A 20,327-nucleotide genomic window follows, 5' to 3' on the forward strand; every position below is an offset into this window, starting at 1 on the left:
TGATACTGTCTCCCTTACTTCAGACTAGTCTGACCAGTGATACTAGCGTCATTCCCTTGCAGAGCAATAGCAGAAATGCAGGGTCTAGTACGGAAGAAGAAATCTGTGATGTAGAATTGTATCTTCCAAGGATAAACTTATTTTATTTATATAGTCCTGGAATACAGGTACACAAACAGAATGCAGGCAAAACCTTCCTTCAGATTTCTGTATATAGAATTAATGGCCAGTACCCAAAAAGCTACTGGGCCTAAATAATTAATTCTAATGAGAAACCGAGGCATAAAGCAATATCTCCTTATAAGTGGAAACCATCAGGACCATTGCCACAACACAATGTATTTCATAATGAAAACTAATACCATAACAGTACGTATTTCAAGGAGTGAACATGGCATTCTATGAAATGGGCCTTGGAAGGTTAACTTGGAACCATGTCACTTTTTGACAAGGATCACAACATATAAAAACATTTGCCACTCATCATTGCGTCTATGAATATATGAAACAAATACATAAAAACGTCAGACCCTTTCTAAACTGCAGAGATTAATGAAGAACACACATGGAAAAATTCATGGCCTATTCTGTTAACAAACTGCCTTTTTTCCTCTTCTGGGTTAATCTAACAGTGGCGACTCAGGTCTCCACGCCTACTCTTCTGGTTTTCCTTTCCATGATCTTTGTGTTGCTGAATTATGTATGACTGGGGAAGCTGCAAATCTTGTCCTCTCAGTGTGGACCATCTCATCATTTCTCTGAGACACTAAAAGACAAACTTTTCATTCCTTTTCATCTTTTCAACTTTTCATCTCACTGCTCTTCAAAGAGAAACAGCCAAGCTGGCTTTTATATTCAAATTCGGCACATTAACACATGGTTTAAATCGTGATGGGAACTTTCTGAGTCACTATAGGGGCTCGTCTGCATACTTGGCTTAATCTAATTCTTGATCTCCCCCTCCACCCCTCCACTCTCTGATTTGCTCACCTTGATTATCTTTTTCTGATTTGTCCTCCTTGCTTACTGTTTTTGGTTCTCTGTGTCTTAAATATTGAGTCTGTTCTGGTCTGACTATGATCTGAAGAAGTGGGTCTGTCCCACGAAAGCTCACCTAATAAACAATTTTGCTAGTCTTTAAAGTGCTACTTGACTGCTTTTTGTTTTCATCCCTCTGTTTTGCATCTTATAGTTGACATATCAGACATCTACTTTAGCTTTGATCTTAGATACCTAACAACAATTATCTAGGTCCATAACCACCTCTGGCCTACTGACATGGTCCACATGAATTTAGCCTTTAATGTGTGCTAAGACTGTAACATGACTGTGACAGTTTAGAGGAAAACTGACCAGTTACTACAACAAGGAAATATTTTCAACCATCCTGCCAGAATATAGTCTAACGCCCAATGCCCATTTTTAATTATAAAGTGGGTATTCGTCAGCTTTTATAGATATGATCTTTGTTAGTGATGGTGGTATTTTGTTTGTTTTTTGTTTTGTTTACTTGCTTTTCTGTTTTTTTTTTGTTTGTTTCATTGTTGTTGTTGTTGTTTTGTTTTTTTGGATGAGCCAGGCTTAGAGAACTGTTTCAAGATTTCATGGAATATATTTAAAAAAATTGGTTTCCCCTGGTTATGACTGAATTTCAGAGCTTTGTAAACATATGTTTGCTCAAATTTTGGTCATAGGTTTATGTTCATATGCATTACTCTTCAGTCCTTGTGAAGCAGTGACTCTTCAGTGCCTATTCTCTGTTTCTAAGGTAACAGCGAAAGATTTTTTTTTCGGTTTTCCAGTGAATCAGACCTTGAATATTCAAGACTGCTCCAGCCATAGAAACAAAACAAAGAGCAGTATCATCTCAGAGGAATCTCTGTATTTCAGACTTCGGTTGATTTATAGATAAGAGAAACACGAACTACTCTTAAAGCTACAGCATGAGACAACTGTGACAAACACAACTGGGAGGCCAGTAGAACATCAGAAATTTTTAATCAGGGTCAAGTTAATGCATTACAAAGGTTCACCTCCAAAGTCTGATTACTTCATCGTAGAATACATGTAGAATGCACATGAAAAATATATTTGTTTGAATTCTTTGTACATTCTAGTCATTGATGGCTTTCCAGTAAACCAAATATTTTTATTTGTGGAATTCTGGCTATCCAGCTACAAGTTACTGCTATTGTCTGTATTGGGGTTATCTACCTTAACTCACCTCATCTTAAATAAATGGAAATTGAGGTAGGCGGAGGCCAAGAGACTTGCCCAAAGTCATAGAAAAATTCATTGTAAGGAATAATATCCTGCTTCCCAGTCCTGTTCTCTACTCACTGTCTCAGAAATCATTAAAATGTGTAACATATGGAATAAAACCTTCTTGGCAATTTCAATAGGAACTACCTTCCATTTTTTACTCTGTGTGAAAAAAAGTGTCATTAACAATTTAGGAGACTTACATCTACTGAAAGATAGAGTGTTTAGAGTCTTACGTTCTTGGAAAGATGTGAAGAGCATCTGGAAACGGCTGTTTCGACTGCCTTCATCTGCCCACATGCGGATTACCCCAAGACCTGTACGCAGCATCACATCGTTAGCAACTGTGCTACAAAATTTAGCTTTCAAATCCTCCACCGAGCTACTTCCATCATAGACAGCCACAAAATTCCTTTTGCATTCATTAGAATTCTGCATTTCATAGTCCAAGAACCGTAAATAGATCTAAAAAACAACAACAATGAAATTTATCAACTAAAATAGAAGCATAAATGCATACATATCTCCCTGTGATAAAAAGCAATCACTTGAACTCTAATCAGATCGCCATCATGTTGCTATTGAGGTGACAACACAGATCACTTTTACTCTATTTGCTCGAATACAGTAACTGAGCACTGTTTACCCTTCATTACATTTTGCCTTCTTTTAAAGTCTAGTCCAGATGAAATCTCAATGCTTCTTTTCTTCCCTATGTGGAGACCATCTCTTCCAATTTTAACTCCTAAATATATCCCTTTTAGGAGAAGCAACTGTTCCTTCTAATCATCCAGCCTGATGACAGGTCAGAAACTTTTTCCGGTACTGACACAATATTGTTCAATAACTCACCCAGCCAGGAGAACAATAAGGCAAATACTTGCAACTTCCTCCAGGGAGTCAGTGTGTGTCATCCCTGTGACATGGCTAAACTCCACTGATTCAGGAAGTGAGAATCTAGAAGCCATTCACAACCCAAAGATTATCTTTTCATGTTTTGTCAAACAGTCTAGCCACCATCTCACTCTTTTTCAACAAAGTCCCTACTGTAAAGTCAACAGGGATGCAACCAACAGAGTTTCTGTGACATTAATCTAAATAGTGTCTTTAAGGCTTTAATAAAAGAGGAATAGCTTTTTCTGGAATTTTAAGCCATCTTGTTAAGTGTAACTAAAACAATCATTCTGGCTAAAGAGGTCAGTAGATATGTTTGTGAATAATTAAGGAAAACTTATCCTCGATTAAAATCTATACGCCCTCCAACAGGGAAATCCATGTTACTGATTGGAGAGACTTTGCTAATAACTTAAACCAAAATCAAACACGGCAGTACTAAGAATAAATAAATAAATAGATAGATAAATCAAAGGTCAGGCAGGAAAATGATACACAACTAGAACACACAGAAAAACCAGCTCAACAGAGGAAAAAAATGAAGAAAGTGAGACGGTACAGCAGAAATAGGTAAAAAGTCCAACCTATATACGTATTTAAACCCACTGACTGAACATATCTCAAAGCTGCATCTTTATTTCAAAATAAAAACACAAAAACCGATGCCTTATTTTGCAAAGCATATTAATTCTCTCCTCAGTGAACTTTCTGCACAAACAAATCTCACCTTCAACTAGTTCTTCCCATGAAAATACAGAAGGGGAGAAGCACATGATCTATATTTTTGTGGCTTTGGAAAAGTATATAAATAACTCCTCCCAGGGAATCTGAAGGAATCTAGATTTCAAGACACTCATTTTTCAAAATTCCTAGGCTACATCTACAGTAGGAGCATCTGTGTACAGAAGTTACTGCCAGAAGAGATATTCCAACAAAACTTCTGTTAACGGATCACAGCTACACACAAAAGTGGATTGATCTTTTGATCTGCTCTGTCGACAAAAGGGTCCTCTGGAGTGTATACATGGCTTTTTGTTGACAGTTTCTGTCGACAAAATGCATTTTGTACATAGATGCTCCATGGCTGGGTCTACACTAGAGATTTTTGTCGACAGATGGGGGTCTTCTGTCGACATAACTCAGGGGTTGTCTACACACTTAAAGCATTCTGTCGACAAAGTATCATTATAACTCTGCATTTTCCTCTACATTATTATCCCTCAAAAATTTGAGGCATGACAATCTCTGGAGATAGTACAGTCGATGAAAGTGCAGTGTGGACACTTCTGTTCACAGAGAGGACTTCCAGTTGCCTGGGAGCCCTATTTGCAGAGCTGCCATTCCACTTTCCGGCACCAGACAACAATGCAGTCTGGCAGTTCTGTGTCGACAGAGCAAGTTGTGTGTAGATGCTATCTGTTAACACAGGTTCTGTTGAGATTATCCTGTCGACAGTAATGTCTGTCGTCAGATGCTTCTAGTGTAGACATCATGAGTTTTGTTGAAAAAAAACCAGTTTCGTTGACAAAACTCTCTGGTGTAAATGTAGCCCTGTTGATTAGAATGAAGAACTCTATTTAGCACCCTGCCATTTCACAGTGTTAATGTCCAAAACACCTATTAAATTTAAAATACAGTATTGGAATGTGTGATACTCTTTACACCTTTTAACTAGTGTCCCTTTAAAGAATGCTGTTCTTAACAGGATTTGTGTTCCTCAAACCACAGCATGAAAATAAGGTTTCTTGATTTCATTATATTCATCTAAACCATATTTTAATAATAATAGTGCACATTGGTTTATGTACACAGTATATTTGATCACAGGTTTAAAATATGGAATACAAACATTAACTGATCACAGCAACACTCTTGTGACTGTTAATATTCCTATTTTACAAATGAGGAAACTGAGTCACACAGTAAAAGTGTTTCAGTATCAGAATGATAAGCTAGAAGCCCTCACCTCCAATCCCATTCTCCAGACACTAACTCAAGATCTTCCCCGATGGCTGTTCTGGAGTGGTAATACAGTGATGAGCATGTCTGAGAGGATTAAATTCCAAACAATTTACATAACTTGTTCTAAAGTAATTTATATTCCTGAAGTCTCAGTCTACATGTGCCACTTCTTCTGAAAGTGGCATGGTAATGAGCCATCCAGAAGATGCTAATGAGGTGTGGATGTAAATTTCCCATGCCTCATTAGCATATGGCTGTGTGATTCAGAGTCTGGAAGAGCTTCATTTGCATGCCTCTTTGAAAAGAGGAATGCACGTTTTAGACACAGCCCCAGTGAGATTAACTTTTTAGAAATACTCTTTTAATACCTACATAAATATATCTTAATTGCTTCTTTGCCTTGTAATCATTGTAGTGGTTGCTTCAAGGATGTGTGTTATGTGCAAAGGAGAGTCCTCAAAATTTTGGGGAAAAAGGGGCTTCCAGAAGGAAGATTTTACTCCGCGGGCCATGCATCTGCACATGTATTTTGGAGTCCAGAAGAGCTTATTTTGGAGTCCAGAAGAGCTTCTTCTGGACTCCGAATCATGTGCCCATGTGCTAATGAGCTGCAGGAAATTTACATCTGCACCTCATTAGCATCTTTCAGATGGCTCATTACCACGCCGCTTCAGGAAGAAGCGGCACATGTAGACGCAGCCAAACAGTCTAGCTGGATTTTATAAAAGAAACCACGCATTGATGAGACTTTAGCTTGGTTAAGCTATAAAATGAAACACATGATTTAATCCACAAACTCTTCTTTCTGCAAAACATTATTTCATAACATTCTATTTACAGGACTGTCCTTTGCATGTAACACACAATTAATTGTGAAGTTGACTGAAGAACTGTTACATTGCTCTTTTTTGTGTGTTGCCAAATGTTCTTCATTACACTGATATTTTTAAGGCATAATGTCTTGAGGAACATCTCCATTAACCCATGAGTATGTATAATCCATCCTTGGGGCAACCACTACAATTATTACGAGGCAAAGAAGCAATTAAGATACATTTATGTATGTATTAAAAGCATATTTCTAAAAAGTTATTCTCACTGGGGCTGTGTCTACACATGCATTCCTCTTTTGAAAGAGACATACAAATGAGGGAAATTGAAAACGCAAATAAGGTATAGATTTACATGTGCAGTGCCTCATTTGCATATTCTTCTTTCAAAAGAGCTTCTTTCCAAAGGAGAAAAGCAGTGTAGATGAGGCTCTTTCGAAAATAAACCCCATAAAAAAAGGGAAGAAGGGTTCTTTTGAAGATGAGGTTTACTTTCAAAAGAGCCACGTCTACAAAGCTTTTCTTCTTTTGAAAGAAGCTCTTTCGAAAGAAGAATATGTAAATGAGGTGCCCATTTTATAAATCTGCACCTCATTTGCATTTTTGATTTCCTTCATTTACATGCCTGTTTTGAAAGAGGAATGCAAGTGTAGACAGAGCCACTATGTTTTGCTTTTACTTTCACCTCCTTACTAACTATTCTGCTCAACTCTTCCCCTGGCTCCCATCTCCCTGCACTTGAATGCTGCCTAAATACCTCATCTTCTTTCTCTCTGGTTTTCAATTTCTTCATACCTCTCCTACTTCTTCTTTCCCCCCAACTACTTGAGGTGTTCATCTATTGCTGATAGCTGGTTTCTCTAGCCCTGTTGGGGATAATAGTCCCCACAGTTGCTTTAATTCCTCTCCTCCACTTCTTAAATAGCATTAGCCTCTGGTACAGACTACTTTGTATCCAGTATTTTATAAAGCTTCTGTTTGCTAGGAAGACTCAGCACAGATGTTCCTTCTAATCTTTTCCACCCATGTGCAGATATTTTTCCATCCAAGTGCAGAATAATTTTTTCAAACATGCCTTGGTGCATGCAAAGTGCACCACCAATAGAAACATTAAACCTAGCAGTGGACACTCTGCACATCAGCTGGTTGGTATTTGAATTGCTCCTGAGCAGCATCACAAGAGCACAGATTACAGGGAACACTGCTCAGCACATCTGTAGGAGGAGCTGGAAACAAGCAATAGAATCTCCAGCAAAATCTAGCCAGACCTCTTCAAGCTACCAGCAGATGGTGAGGCAATCATGTGTTACTACTCTTTTTTAAAGGACAAAATTGTGAGTGTCTCCTGGGCATTCCTCTGAAGCTGGGACAGGCAAAGAGGAATTCTTTCCCACCATGAAAGATTGCGGAGAGCATGCCATCAGTAGCAGCCCCTGTGCTCTGGGAAGCATATGTCCATGTCAAAGCAATACTCTGAAAAAAAAGGGATAGAAAAAATCATGCCACTTCTACACTGATGGCTCATATCTTGTGGAGTGCAATCTGTCACATTCTACTGAACCAAGCAGATTGCTCACCTCCTGTGTGCAAGGAGAAGGACACAGAAATTGTAGCACAATGCCTCTGCCTTCCCCAGTGCTCGTCCTGCACTAATGTAGCTCTGCATAACCTCCTGATCAGGATGGAGACTTCAATGTTAATCTTATTTTCTTATGCTCCTCTCACACTCCTCCACCTTAGACCCGAACTATGGTTTCAAGTTATCATGAAGGGGAATGGCAACATACAGGGCTGAGGTCAGAGCCCATGTCATATCATGAGCTGGCTGGCAGAGGTGTGGTGAGCAGTGTCACCAAAATCCTCTCCTGGGGGCTGCAGGCAGTGGTTTACCAATATGCTTGTATAGATCCACACTCACATGTGAATCTCTGAGAGGGAAGCCCAGAGTGAGTTCAACACATCCTTGCAGTTAAGAACTATGCTCATACCCCTAATGTATTCTCCACAAGGAAAGGGGGTGTGAAAGTATGGCTGAAACTTTCAGGCCAACTTCCCATCCCCACCCCTACTCTCCCCCCAAAAAACCCAAACACATTATTCTAAAAGCTACATAATCACAGTAACACTATAATTTGCCTCATGGAGAAAAAGAAAATCCCAGTGAATTCCCTTCAGTAATTGGGGCTAACAGATTTCATTCATGACAAAATAAAATCAGGGCTAATTTTCATCACTATTACTTAGTACCATTCTCATACGTTCTAACACTCAGTGAAACTTCTTTGTTCATTCACTGTAGGCATTTGGTTCACAAGGGCCTCTTTATTTCTGCAGGCTTCTGTTTTAAAGACCTCCAGAGGCTTATCTCCCTTTAGCCTTATAAAAAAATAGACTGTTTCTAAACGTTAATTTAATATGGCAGAAAACATAAAAACAGGATGATAATGTGGATTTTTAACTCCCTGTTGCTTTCAAATAAGGCAACAATCATGTTCATAAATGAAATATTTTTTCTAGTCCAAATTCTGTTTTCATTCACAGGACCTTAGGTCTGGCATTGCTGGTACTACTGTGAGTCCTGCTTGGCTTTGCAAATACAGATTGGTCAGAAAGCAACACTGAAGCACTGAATTAAAATATTAAGGTTAAAATGGTACGTCAATCCTGAATACAAATGACAGAAGCTCCAGCAACAAACTGAAGATTTGCACATGAAAGCCAAGGAAGATCTGATCCTGCAAGTTTGCACACGCTTTCAACCCTCTGGCCGCACCTACACTAGCAAGTTCTTTTATAAATCAGGCCCTTTTTCAAAAGAGCAGTCCTCATGGTGCCGGATTTTTTCAATCCTTGGCCCATTCCTTCAAAAGATCAGGGGCTGTGTGGATGCTCTCTATTGAAAGAGCAGATCAATCTTTTGCTCTGCTTTAATGAGTGTGGATGTGTTCCTTCAAAAAGATCTTTGAGAAGATCATCTTTCAAAAGATTGGGGTAGCATAGATAGGGCCTTTATGGCCATCACAAAAGTTCAGTGCTCTCAGAACCTCATATGAGATAACCATCCAAAGTTCACTGAAATCAATCAGCACCTTTCTTTTGACGCCAGTTGAGCTTGGATCAGTCCCACAGCACTTCACAAGATCAAAGTCCTGAGCTAGTCAGAGTATTTATTCCTAAAAACAGAATCCCACTTAAAAGGGCTCTGACAACTTAACAACTGCTCAATTAAAAAATAAGAGCTAAAAATAATCTCAAGTACCATACCTGCTTTTGCTTACCTTTGCTAATTTGTGTGGTTTTATGATGACCTATTCCTGTATTTCTCTAACCTGATGATGTGCAAAACACCTACACAAATAGTGGAAGCTGACTAGCAAACTGATTATACTGGAAGAAAGAGTAAAACTGACTTTGTTAACTCACAATGCAATCAAAAGCCCATTAAAGTCAACAGCAAGATATTTATTGGTTTTACTGAATGTAGGGTCAGGTTTAAAGTGGTCCAAATGAAAATGAGAGATTTTTTTCTTATTTTTCTAATCTCATGTATTGTGATTGTGCTACTTGTAATACCGGTACATACAAAACTTTTACACATAAGTTAACAGAATCCTTTAACATACATGTAATGCCTTCTCCAGCCTCCATTCAGGTCCTTGAAATCAGTGACCAAACCCCCAATGTGAAGGGATTGGGTAGTTACTATTTTAAGAAAGCCCTTGCACATGACCATATTTAGCATTGTGAAGTCTTATTCAATTGAACACTACAATATAAACATAGCCACTGTATCTTATTTTTTTCCTGACAGAAGCATGGAAAATTTAAATTAAGTTATTTTCTGTAAAATCACCTATTTCATATTCTACTGGGGGAATCAGGGGTCAGGGAAAACATATGAGCACAATTTTAGCGTATTAGTTTTTATCAAGCTTTTAGATGTCACTGCAAATGCCAGTGCTATTAGCAACAAAAATGATAAAGCTTCACTGCAGCTGAAGCATATATAATTTATATCTGCTGATCGCATTATGATTTAAATAATTGTTTTGTCACCTTTAAGTTTTGTATTTTATCATTATATTGAAAAAAACTATGCTGGGCAAATTGTACTATTTTTATTTAGACCAGAATGTAACAGAAAGCCCTGATGGAATGTATGAAAGGAAAGGAAAGATTGTAAACTACAAATAATATATAACTCAGTAAACCAGTCAGATTATAATCTCTCCATTGTGAATTACTTTTGATGAGTTCTTTTTTAATCATTCACCAAAGTTTTGGGCTGACAATATAATTGATAAGGCAGGTTCGGAAACATTTCAGATCATTTCCCAGAATATCTGTCGATACGAGTGTGCAGAGAATCAGTTCTCTATAAGACACCAAAACAAAGTGCATAATAAAAAGGATTTCTGCAGCTGCCAGGAATAATGCACGTGAAAGAAAAGCTCCTTTCACTCTTGACCTAACTTCAAAATCCTGTACACCTGGTCTCCTTCTGCAGTGACTTTCCCTTGTACCTGAGTGGTGTAGGTGAACCTAAGCCTCCCTCCTGTACAATCCTGGGCGTAGGAGCATATCTAGGATGAGATGGATTGAATGGCTCAAGCGCTTTGCATGCTCCCCATTCTGAACTGTGGAACACAACAAAGGCAATCTGTGCAAAGTTGCTATAAATCAGAGCAGCACTAGGAGCTACCCTAACTTATTCTGCAGACTATGACAACTCCATGAGCAGTCCTGCATTAGGAAAGCCTAAATATTTTGGGTTTTGTTGTTGTTGTTGTTGTTTTGTATTTTTGATTGTTTGGCTGATACTCAACTAGTTTTGCATTATGGTGCAATAATTGTTTTCACTCTACACAATGAACATCATCCACAGCTCTTTATTCTAGCAGACCTGGGGAATCCCATCTATTTAACAGAAATCTTGTATTTATATTGCAATTATACAAAAAACAGCCTAATAAATAGGAACTTAAATAATCCTGCTCCTTCCTTTGCCACACAACTACTTAACATTTTCCCCAAGCTTTTACTGATAAAGAAAGGCTGCCATAGATCAGTCATCCAATTTTATGTACCATTCAGACAACTTTTCATTTTGGGTACTGAATGCCAAATGTTATAATAGGAAGGTACATTCTGTTCATTCTGCTCTGGAATAACACACAATGGCTTATCTCCCAGTTTTGCCAAGTCGGTGTGCACACAGAGACAAGGTCTATGTCTACATTACAGTTATCTGTTGACAGAAGCTACTGTCAGAAGATATCTTTTGAAAATCTTATGTCAACAAATTGTGGCCACAAACGAAAGCTGATTATACTGTTGATCTGCTCTGTCAACGGAGAGCAGCCAAACTGCCCAGCCACTCTTTTGACAGAACGGCCAACCAGAAGCACAGCAAACAGGGCTGCCCAGTGTTCCAGAAGCCCTATCTGTTAACGGAGGGCCCCCTGGAGTGTCCACACTGGCTTTTAGTCAACAATTCTGTCAAGAAAGGTATTCTGCCACCTGGGAGAACAGCAGAACACTGTTATTGGAAGTGCTGCATTCTGTCAATTTACTATTGACAGAATGCATTTGCAATGTGGCAGCTCTGAGTGTTTTGTTGACAAATCACCGGTTTTGCCAACAAAACTCTCTAGTGTAGACATAGCCCTCATGTAGTATAGCCACACTACCAAGTTTTGTTGCTAAAAACTGCCCTTTAGCAACAAAACAATGAAAGCGTTCACACTGCAATGCATCTTTTGTTGGAAAAATCACTCATTCCAGCAACAAAAATCATCCATCTCATAAAAGACTTTTTTCTCTCTCCCTCTGTTTATTTTTAAAAAAGAAGCAATGTAGACTCTTCTGTTTGTTTGTTAACAGAACTGGCTTCCTCCAGTATCCCACAATACCTACCCTGATGGCTCAGCTCAGTGCTTTGGCCTGTACTACCCTGTAGGCATGCACCCCTCCCCTTTCAAAGCTCCAGGGAATTTCTGACAGCTGACTGAGCTGTTCCACTTGAGGAACAAAGAACAAACCATTGTACTGCTCCTGTTTACCATGCACTAGAAACACAGTGACAGGCAGACTGCTGCGGGTCACAGGGCAGGAGAGGAGCGGGGCAGATTCATTTGCTGCTTTGACATTCCTCGGCCTGGGGAGCTCACAGAGGAACTCATGATGCCACTCCTAGTTGCTGCTGAGGGAGTGGGAGAACTCAGAAGGAATCCCAAGATGATCAGGGATCACCTCTAACTTCCCACAGTGTTGCACTGTGAAATATATACCCAAAATGCATTGCACATAATGGCTGTTTCTACACAGGCCACTTCCTTCGGAAGTGGTATGCTAATACAGGGAACAAAATATGCTAATGAGGCATGGATGAAAATTCCCCGTGCCTCATTAACATAATGTCACATGATTTGGAGTCCAGAAGACTGTTCTTCTGGATTACAAAACACCGTGTAGAAGCGTGGCCACCGGGGGGGTTTCCAGAAGGAAGTCCTTCTTCCAGAGGCCCCTTCTGCCCAAAAATTTTTGGGAAGAACGGGCCTCCGGAAGGAGGACTTCCTTCTGTAAGCCCTCCTACCCCCCCGGGCCACACTTCTACTCGGCATTTGGAGTCCAGAAGAACGGTCTTTCAGACTCCAAATCACGTGGTGTTATGTTAATGAGGCGCGGGGAATTTGCATCCATGCCTCATGAGCGTATTTCGCTCCCTGTATTAGCATGCCACTTCCGAAGGAAGTGGCCTGTGTAGAAATGGCCAATGAGAGTGATGGTGGCTGCAGTGTAGACATGATCTGTCAACAGAGGTAGTATGTGTGATCACCCTCTGGCAATTTTTTTTGGTCAACATTTGGATATTGACATAAATTTTCTCATCAAAACTTGATAATATAGACATACCATAGTTTGGAAAGCCTAGCCTCTGAAGCAGTTTCTGCTGATGGGGGTTGTGCCCTGACATCATGGGTAAAATGCACCAACTTAAGTGAATACATTTGAAGAGGTGAGTGAAAACAGGTGAATGCAAAGTTATTCCACTCAGAGAGAAGAAATCGTGTACTACCCATCAGTAATTAATTTTGATCCGTAAAGCTGAACAATAATGCGCTTTTCACTTGGTGGCTGAAAAATGACCCAGGTAAATTATTTCACATCAAACCATAACTGACTTTTTAATACTATTATTTTGTTTGATTTTTCCCTTCTCCTTATTCCCTTTTTTAAAATGACAGTGAAATTTCAAAATGAAACATTGTTTTGAAACTAAAAGTCAAGAGCTGCATCTACACTACAGATTTCAGTCAATGGAAGTCATGGCCGACAGATATAATCCAACAGAACCTCTGTTGACAGAACATGTCCACATCAAAAACAAGGTCCCTCCATAGATGCCCTCTGTCAACAGAGAGCTGCCAGGCTGCCCAGACCTCTGTCTACAGAACAGAGGTTCTGCAAACAGGGCAGCCAGTGAACCAGAAGCCCTCTCTGTTGACAGAGGGCCCCCAGAGCATCTACACTACTTTCTTGTGGACAGAAATCTGTCAACAGAGTCATTATTCCTCCAGACAGAACTCTCTCGGGAAATCTGCTGCATTCTGTTAACAGAATTCTGTAAGGTAAACCCAGCTTAGATGTTTTATTCCAAAAATATTCAGAAAAAATATCAAAACTATTAGTTGAATTCAATCTAGATTTCTGAATATTTATAATCAGTCTCCAAAAGGGTGAATAAATTATTTATTTAAACAAATTGTCCAGCTCTACTAAGTAGCTCCTGGATGAATGAGACACTCCAATAAAGACAAAGAAGAGAATGATTAGATTAAAGGAAAACATCACTTTGTTATACTCTATTTCAGAGATGAAGTAAATGGATGACTATGGAGAAAAAATATGAATTAAAAGTGTATTCATCAATGTCTCAATCTCAGGGTCCAGACTAATGATATATGAGTGTCTGTGGCTCTGTTTTCATTAAATTTCCAGGCTGACAAACAGAAGATGATATTCTTGGATTTGGCATTGAGTTTCAACATTACATTTACTGGACACATGATTTTAGTGTCAATACAAAGATCAGGAGTAAAATATGGAAAATCAAGGGATACATCACTTCACAGTTAATGATATCTCCTGATACTTTAAAGCTCAGAGAAAAGACACTTTGAAGAAACTTACCCATTATGCTGCCCAAATTGTTATTTATAGCAAATGAAAGTTGCTATGACAGTGAAGTAACAAGTTACCTTCTACTGCCAAAGAAAAATAGTTTAAATTTGAGCAAAATTGCTAAGCAAGATCCATATGTGCAAAGAAATACTCACCATATTCTTATTCTTAAATGAAGGGCCAAACCAGTAAGAAGATGCAGGACTGACCTTGGAACGTGGTGGTGCTCTGATGTACCATTTACAATCAACTGCCTCCGTGTCAGAAGCTTTTCCTTCTTTCACAATTTGCACAGATTCCACAATTCCTTCAGGTCCTCCCATCTCAAACTCACAAACTGAACAACAAAATACCATAAAAATGAAACCTGAATAGCAAGCAAGAATATTATCTATAGCAGAAGGCAAAGGCCTCCAAGTTTTATGAAATATCTAGCATACCAACCTGGCAATGGTTTCAAAACTCCCAAGTCCTTAAAGTCTGGATCTTAAAAATTTAGAAAGAGAAAATTAGTCTTATTCAATATGTTGGTTATAACACTGAGTTAGAATATTACAAGCACCTGTGGGAAAATAACAATACGCTTATTACCCAGAAACTTTTAAAGACCACAACAATTGATAACGAGCATCATATTGCTATTTTACTATTCAACTCTTATTTTCCAACATGAAATTCGGGTATGGTCATAATTTGCTTTGTCCCCAGGCCTCTTTCTTATCACTGAACATAAGATATGTTTTCAGGATGCACTAGTGAGCAGAAGCATAAGACAGCCATGCCCTTGATGCTTTGATGCAGCACTTAAATGCAAGTAGTTATCTTTCTAGACATTCCACACCTAATTCCCTTTTCTGCTTCACAAACCCTTGCACAACATGGTTACCATGGCTAAAAGAACGTATATAGCAATTTATGATATCTAAACGATCTGCAACCACAACTAGTACTGGTAGTTGAGCCATTGTCTTTGCCAAAAAAATAAATATATATATAGACCTTTGACTGTTAATAGACATAACATAATGCTATTTTCCATGGGTATATTGACTGAAGAAAGTTAGCGGATATTGCTGTTTTAATGCATACATTCACAAGGCTATTTTTAATCTTGAGACACTTTATACCCTGTTATAGCCAAGTGCATAGTTTACATGAAACAAGATTGTCTTAGCTCTGTGCCCCAATGGACAAGTGTCGCATTATACATATCAGCATCTCACAAGGTTTGGCAGAGTAAGCTGACACTGTTCAAGAAAAGCCCAAAACTGAAATGCAAAAGAGACTAAAATATTTCAAGAGAATATGATCTCTTGAGACTAGATTAGTCATTCTGGAATCAGAGTGTATATTGCATAATCATTCTCCATGACATGCATCTTCCAGCTTCCCATAGGCTGTCTCTTTACCTTCATGAGAAAGAAAACTAGAAGAAAAGAATGTGCTGGTCTTGGTAATTTTGTCAAAATTCATAGGATTCGGTCTCCCCAGAAAGGTGACAAATAGTTATGGCAAAAACTTTTCGAGAACTTCTCCGGGACTCATTAGAATTCTGAGCCATCATTTGCCGCGACTTCATTGGGATAGTTCAAGATATAAGCCATGAGATAGTTTGGTTCAATGATATTGTGTATCTGATAGATTCTCTGTCTCTGAATTAAGTCAATGTTAAAGCACGAAAAAATTTATTCAGAAATATGGAAAATGGAGCAAAATTTCTGCAATGTCCTCTCAGTCAGGCCTAGTTGATCAATACAAGAAGAACAGGACTGTTCAGTTTACTGGATCAGTTATGATATACTGGCTTTAAAAATAAATTCATAAAATCACCTCAGAACACTGTGTCTGCATACTTTAGTGTGTGTTTATGTTCTTTCCAATTATATTTGTTGTTTCAGAATATAATCTTAGAGTATAATCTTTGATAAATGTGCATAGGCTAAAGAGATTGCAGATATATCTGAGCAAACAGACAATCGGCATTAACTGTTAAACAAAAGACATTTAAAAAAAAGCCTCAGTGTAATTAGATATGACAGTTAATAAATTTAGCCATCAATACATATAGCTGAAAGCAAGATGTTTATTATATAAATGGAATGTATGTAATTCAACTACAAACTCAGATTAACACCCAAACCATAGATTTCAATGTACAGTGCAGCCATTCAATTTTCTTTAACAGCTGAATCATCACGGGTGGGAGTCTCAGGTCTGCTGAGGTAACTTTAAGGCCACTTTGCCTGCATCTATACTACTCTTTCCCTTTTGGAAGGGGTATGTAAATACAGTGGATCGAAAATCCTTATGAGGTGCTGATATGAATATTCAGTGCCTCATTTGCATGATGATGACCACTTGCTGCATTGAAAGTGCTGCTTTCAAAATGTAAAGTAGGCATGTAGATGGGGTTCCTTCAAAAGGAAGCCCCGTTTTCGAAAGCACCTTTCTTCCCAATTTGCATAACACAGGCCCAGTAACTCTTCCGTCAAGTCCTATCAGAGCCAGCACAGAGGCACACTTGTTCCAAAAGAATTTTAATCAACTCATGTGGAAGTCACTTGGGCTTGACCTGCATCTCCCATTGACTTCTTCTGGACACATGAGTTCAGAGGACACCTGAAAATATGCACATCTGTAGCTTTTCTGGAGCAAAATCATGAGGGGTTATTTTGAGATTAAAAAGAAACAAAACTAAAGGCTCCTGATGCTACTCCACATCAGCTCCATAAAGTATAAATATATGATACACAAATAAATAAATAAAGCAACAATCTAGAATGGAATTTATACATTCTAAATGAGTCTGAAATTCGAACAGTTTTCAAACAGTTTGTTATTTGAATAACCCATAGCTAGCAGATTTATTGTGTGTTTCTGAAATAATATCACACTAAATGTTTTATATTTGAAGTCTGCTGTTTGTGATTTAATAAAACAGATGGTGCTGATTCATTATTAGCTCTGCTCAGTCAAGGTAAGGCAGAGCAGAGCCTTTGTTAAGTTATTTATATACTGATTTGCTAGGTCTTCTGATTGGAGACAAATATCCTTTTGCTTGTAACTGGAAGAAACAATGGGCAAATCTAGAAGACATTATAAGGCAGAAGAAAAGGATGGTATAAAGGAATTTCTAAGGGAAACTGGAGTGCATCAGAAAGTGTCTGAGAAGTCTCTGGAAGGGGCAGATGACTTGCAGTCTCTATAAGACAGCACAGAGTATCTCCATGTGAGGATGCAGGAATGCATTTGATTCAATAAATGGAAGGAGTTGTGGCATATTGGGTTTGCTTGAAAAGGGATTCTATTGAGTATTTACTGGAGCAGAAAAGATTGCTGAAACAAATCAGAGGTATTAAGGCATCCTTGAAGTGGAGGGTGTTGCAGCCCATTTCTCAACTAAATGAGTTCCTAAAAATCAAATACATATGAACACCTATTGGAAAGACCAAAGAGCAGAAGTACAGCTGAGCTTCTAAGGAAAGAGTAAAGGAGTGAACTAAGATGTTTAGAGTGGGCTGCAGGAGAAAATGAAAGACAGGGGAATTCATTAGAATCCATAAATAGAGGGCAGAGGTTATCTATATAGTTTGTAAATATGCATGACAACTCTTATTAGAAGGGGATAAAGAGGCCTTGGGATCTGAAAAGGAGAGACAGGAGGAGAATATTAAGACATCTCCATAGATAGAAGTTTATGAAGGATCACTACATTTCTTCAAAAAGTAAATCAGCCACACCATGTTTTCCAGACAGTTTAGGCAAACTAGTCTCTCATGAAACTACAGTTACACACACGCACACACAAAACCTATAGAAGGTTACCACAATGTGGCCAAGAACTAAACTGCCTCATAAACGTTTTGGTCAGTCAGCTTATGAACCGATGCCTGATTCAGTTCTTCTTTTCATAGCAAAATAAATCAAGAGCTAAGTCTTGTGCAGTGATGAGCATCCTCAGCTCCCAGGCCGTGGCCACACTAGCCCTTCCTTTCAAAAGGGCTATGGTAATGTGGCACTTCAGAATACACTAATTAAGTGCTCATATGAATATTCAGTGCCTCATTAGCATAATATCGGCTGTGCGTGCTTCAAAACTGCCAGTTTCAAAATGCATGCCACCTGTGTAGCCAGGGGCCTTTCAAAACAACCCCCTTGATTTCAAAAGCCCCTTCTTCCCAAAGCCAGATGGGAAGAAGGGACTTTCAAAAGCAGGGAGGTCATTTTGAAAGGCCCCCAGCTACACGGGCAGCGTGCGTTTCGAAACTGGCAGCTTTGAAGCACACACAGCCACTATTATGCTCATGAAGCATTGCATATTCATGGTAGTGCCTCATTAGAATATTCTGAAGTGCCACATTACCATAGCCCTTTCGAAAGGAGGGGCTAGTGTGGCCACAGCCCCACCAACTGACTTCATTGGATGCCCACCACACATAACTCTTCACGAGAGTAATATAAAATAGCAGCTTCGCACAGTTTCAAACTTCATCAAGTTTCAGACTACACCAAGAATACATGATGGACAATTTTGCAACAAAAATACACCATTACTCCAATGTCGCAACATACATGCAAAACAAACTCTCCAAAACAATTCGGCATCAAGTCACTTTTATGGGAAAAAATACAAAATATGCCTAATATAACTTCCCAGTGGGCTCACAACACAGATGCAATAATGTCAACTATAGATATTTCACCACTGTGCTGGGCTAAAACAAAAGTTTCACACAAAACACCATGACTGCTAAAGAGACAATGCTCATAACGATGAGCAGCATAACAGCCGATTTCATGTTGCATGAAAATTTAGAAAACAAATATATTTCACATCAAAATACAGATTTCACAGTCTTTTCAAACTGAAAAACAAACATTTGGTATATATTCTGGAATTTGTGTCACTGCATACTTTATGTTACTGTATTACGTATTCGGAACATATGTTGGGAGAAAGATGCAGTTGAAGTTACTTTGAAGCTGTGATCTGGAATCGATCTTGCTTTTAACTTTTCATTCCTTCAAAAAGAAAGCAACATATCTGGCTTCTAAAATGGTTTGAAATTATGAAACAAATACGAGCAGACAGGCCAATAACTAAACTGTTCATGTTGAAGTCAATGGGAGTTAAGACACTTGTCCCTAAAGTAACAGAGAGGTAGCCATGTGAGTCTGTATCTTCAAAAACAGCAAGAAGTCCTGTGGCAGCTTATAGACTAACACATATTTTGGAGCATAAGTGAAGCAGGTCTTTGTCCATGAAAGCTTATGCTCCAAAATATCTGTTAAGTCTATAAGGTGCCACAGGACTTCTTGCTGTTTTTCTCCCTATAGTTTTACAAATAAGAAATGGTGTTATTTCATAAGATGTCTGAGCAACACATGGGCTGTGTCTACCCCTCCCTTTCAGAAGGGGCATATTAATGAGGCACTTCGGACCTGGTTAATAAGGCACTGATACGCATATTCAGTGCCTCATTAGCATAATGGCAGCCCGCCAGGAGGCCCTGAAGAATTACTTTGATTAGGGGGCCCAGTGAGTGCCACCCAGGCCATGCCTGGCAAGCCTCCTGCACACTGCCCCCACTACCCACATTCCCCCACCACCCACACACTGCCCCCACCAAAAGCACACGTAGCACGGGGGATAGGGAAAAATAAAAGTAAATTATTGTTAACTAATCAAAATGCTTGCCTATGGTTTTGGAACAAAAAAACAAATACCATAGCTATGTACATGTGGGAGGGATAACTATATACACGGGAGAATAATTATAATACATGAGGGGGACCATGCAGACAGGCCAGACATTGTCCCATCACTCGGGGCAGGAGTGGACGGGTGCGACCCCTGCCAAGTCTGGGTCATTGCTCCTGCCTTGTCCAGGGTCCCCGACAAGGCCAACTGGGGGCCAAGAGGATGGGGAGGTACAGCCAGGACAGGTCCTCAACCCAGTCATCAGCCCCCGGGGGCTCCTGCCCTGGGGGGCTGGCAGGCGGAGCAGCATGTGGGGCAGCAGATGGGACAGCAGAGAGGGTGACGTGGGGGGTGGGGGCAGCCGGTCCCCCAGCTTCTCAAAGGAGGCAGCCTCCTGGCTAAAGGTGGCCATGAAGTCCGGCCAGGCTTCCCAGTGTCAGGCAGCCTCCTGCTTCTCAAAGTGGAGCCTCTGCTCTATGACGTCTGCCTGGTGA

General features: G+C 39.3%; 1 protein-coding gene across 1 annotated transcript in view; it reads right to left on the minus strand.

Annotated features, from left to right (window-relative positions):
- NETO1 (neuropilin and tolloid like 1) overlaps positions 1–20,327 on the minus strand; it is a 159,801-nt gene that overhangs the window by 22,790 nt on the left and 116,684 nt on the right. The window contains exons 9-11 of the mRNA XM_074985452.1: positions 14,577–14,618; positions 14,342–14,469; positions 2,499–2,727 (exon numbers count right to left, since the gene is read on the minus strand). Of these exons, the coding sequence (XP_074841553.1) occupies positions 2,499–2,727; positions 14,342–14,469; positions 14,577–14,618 (399 nt within the window). The remainder of the gene's footprint in view (positions 1–2,498; positions 2,728–14,341; positions 14,470–14,576; positions 14,619–20,327) is intronic.

This window comes from Carettochelys insculpta, chromosome 2, assembly GCF_033958435.1.
Source record: "Carettochelys insculpta isolate YL-2023 chromosome 2, ASM3395843v1, whole genome shotgun sequence".
Lineage (NCBI taxonomy): Eukaryota > Metazoa > Chordata > Testudines > Carettochelyidae > Carettochelys > Carettochelys insculpta.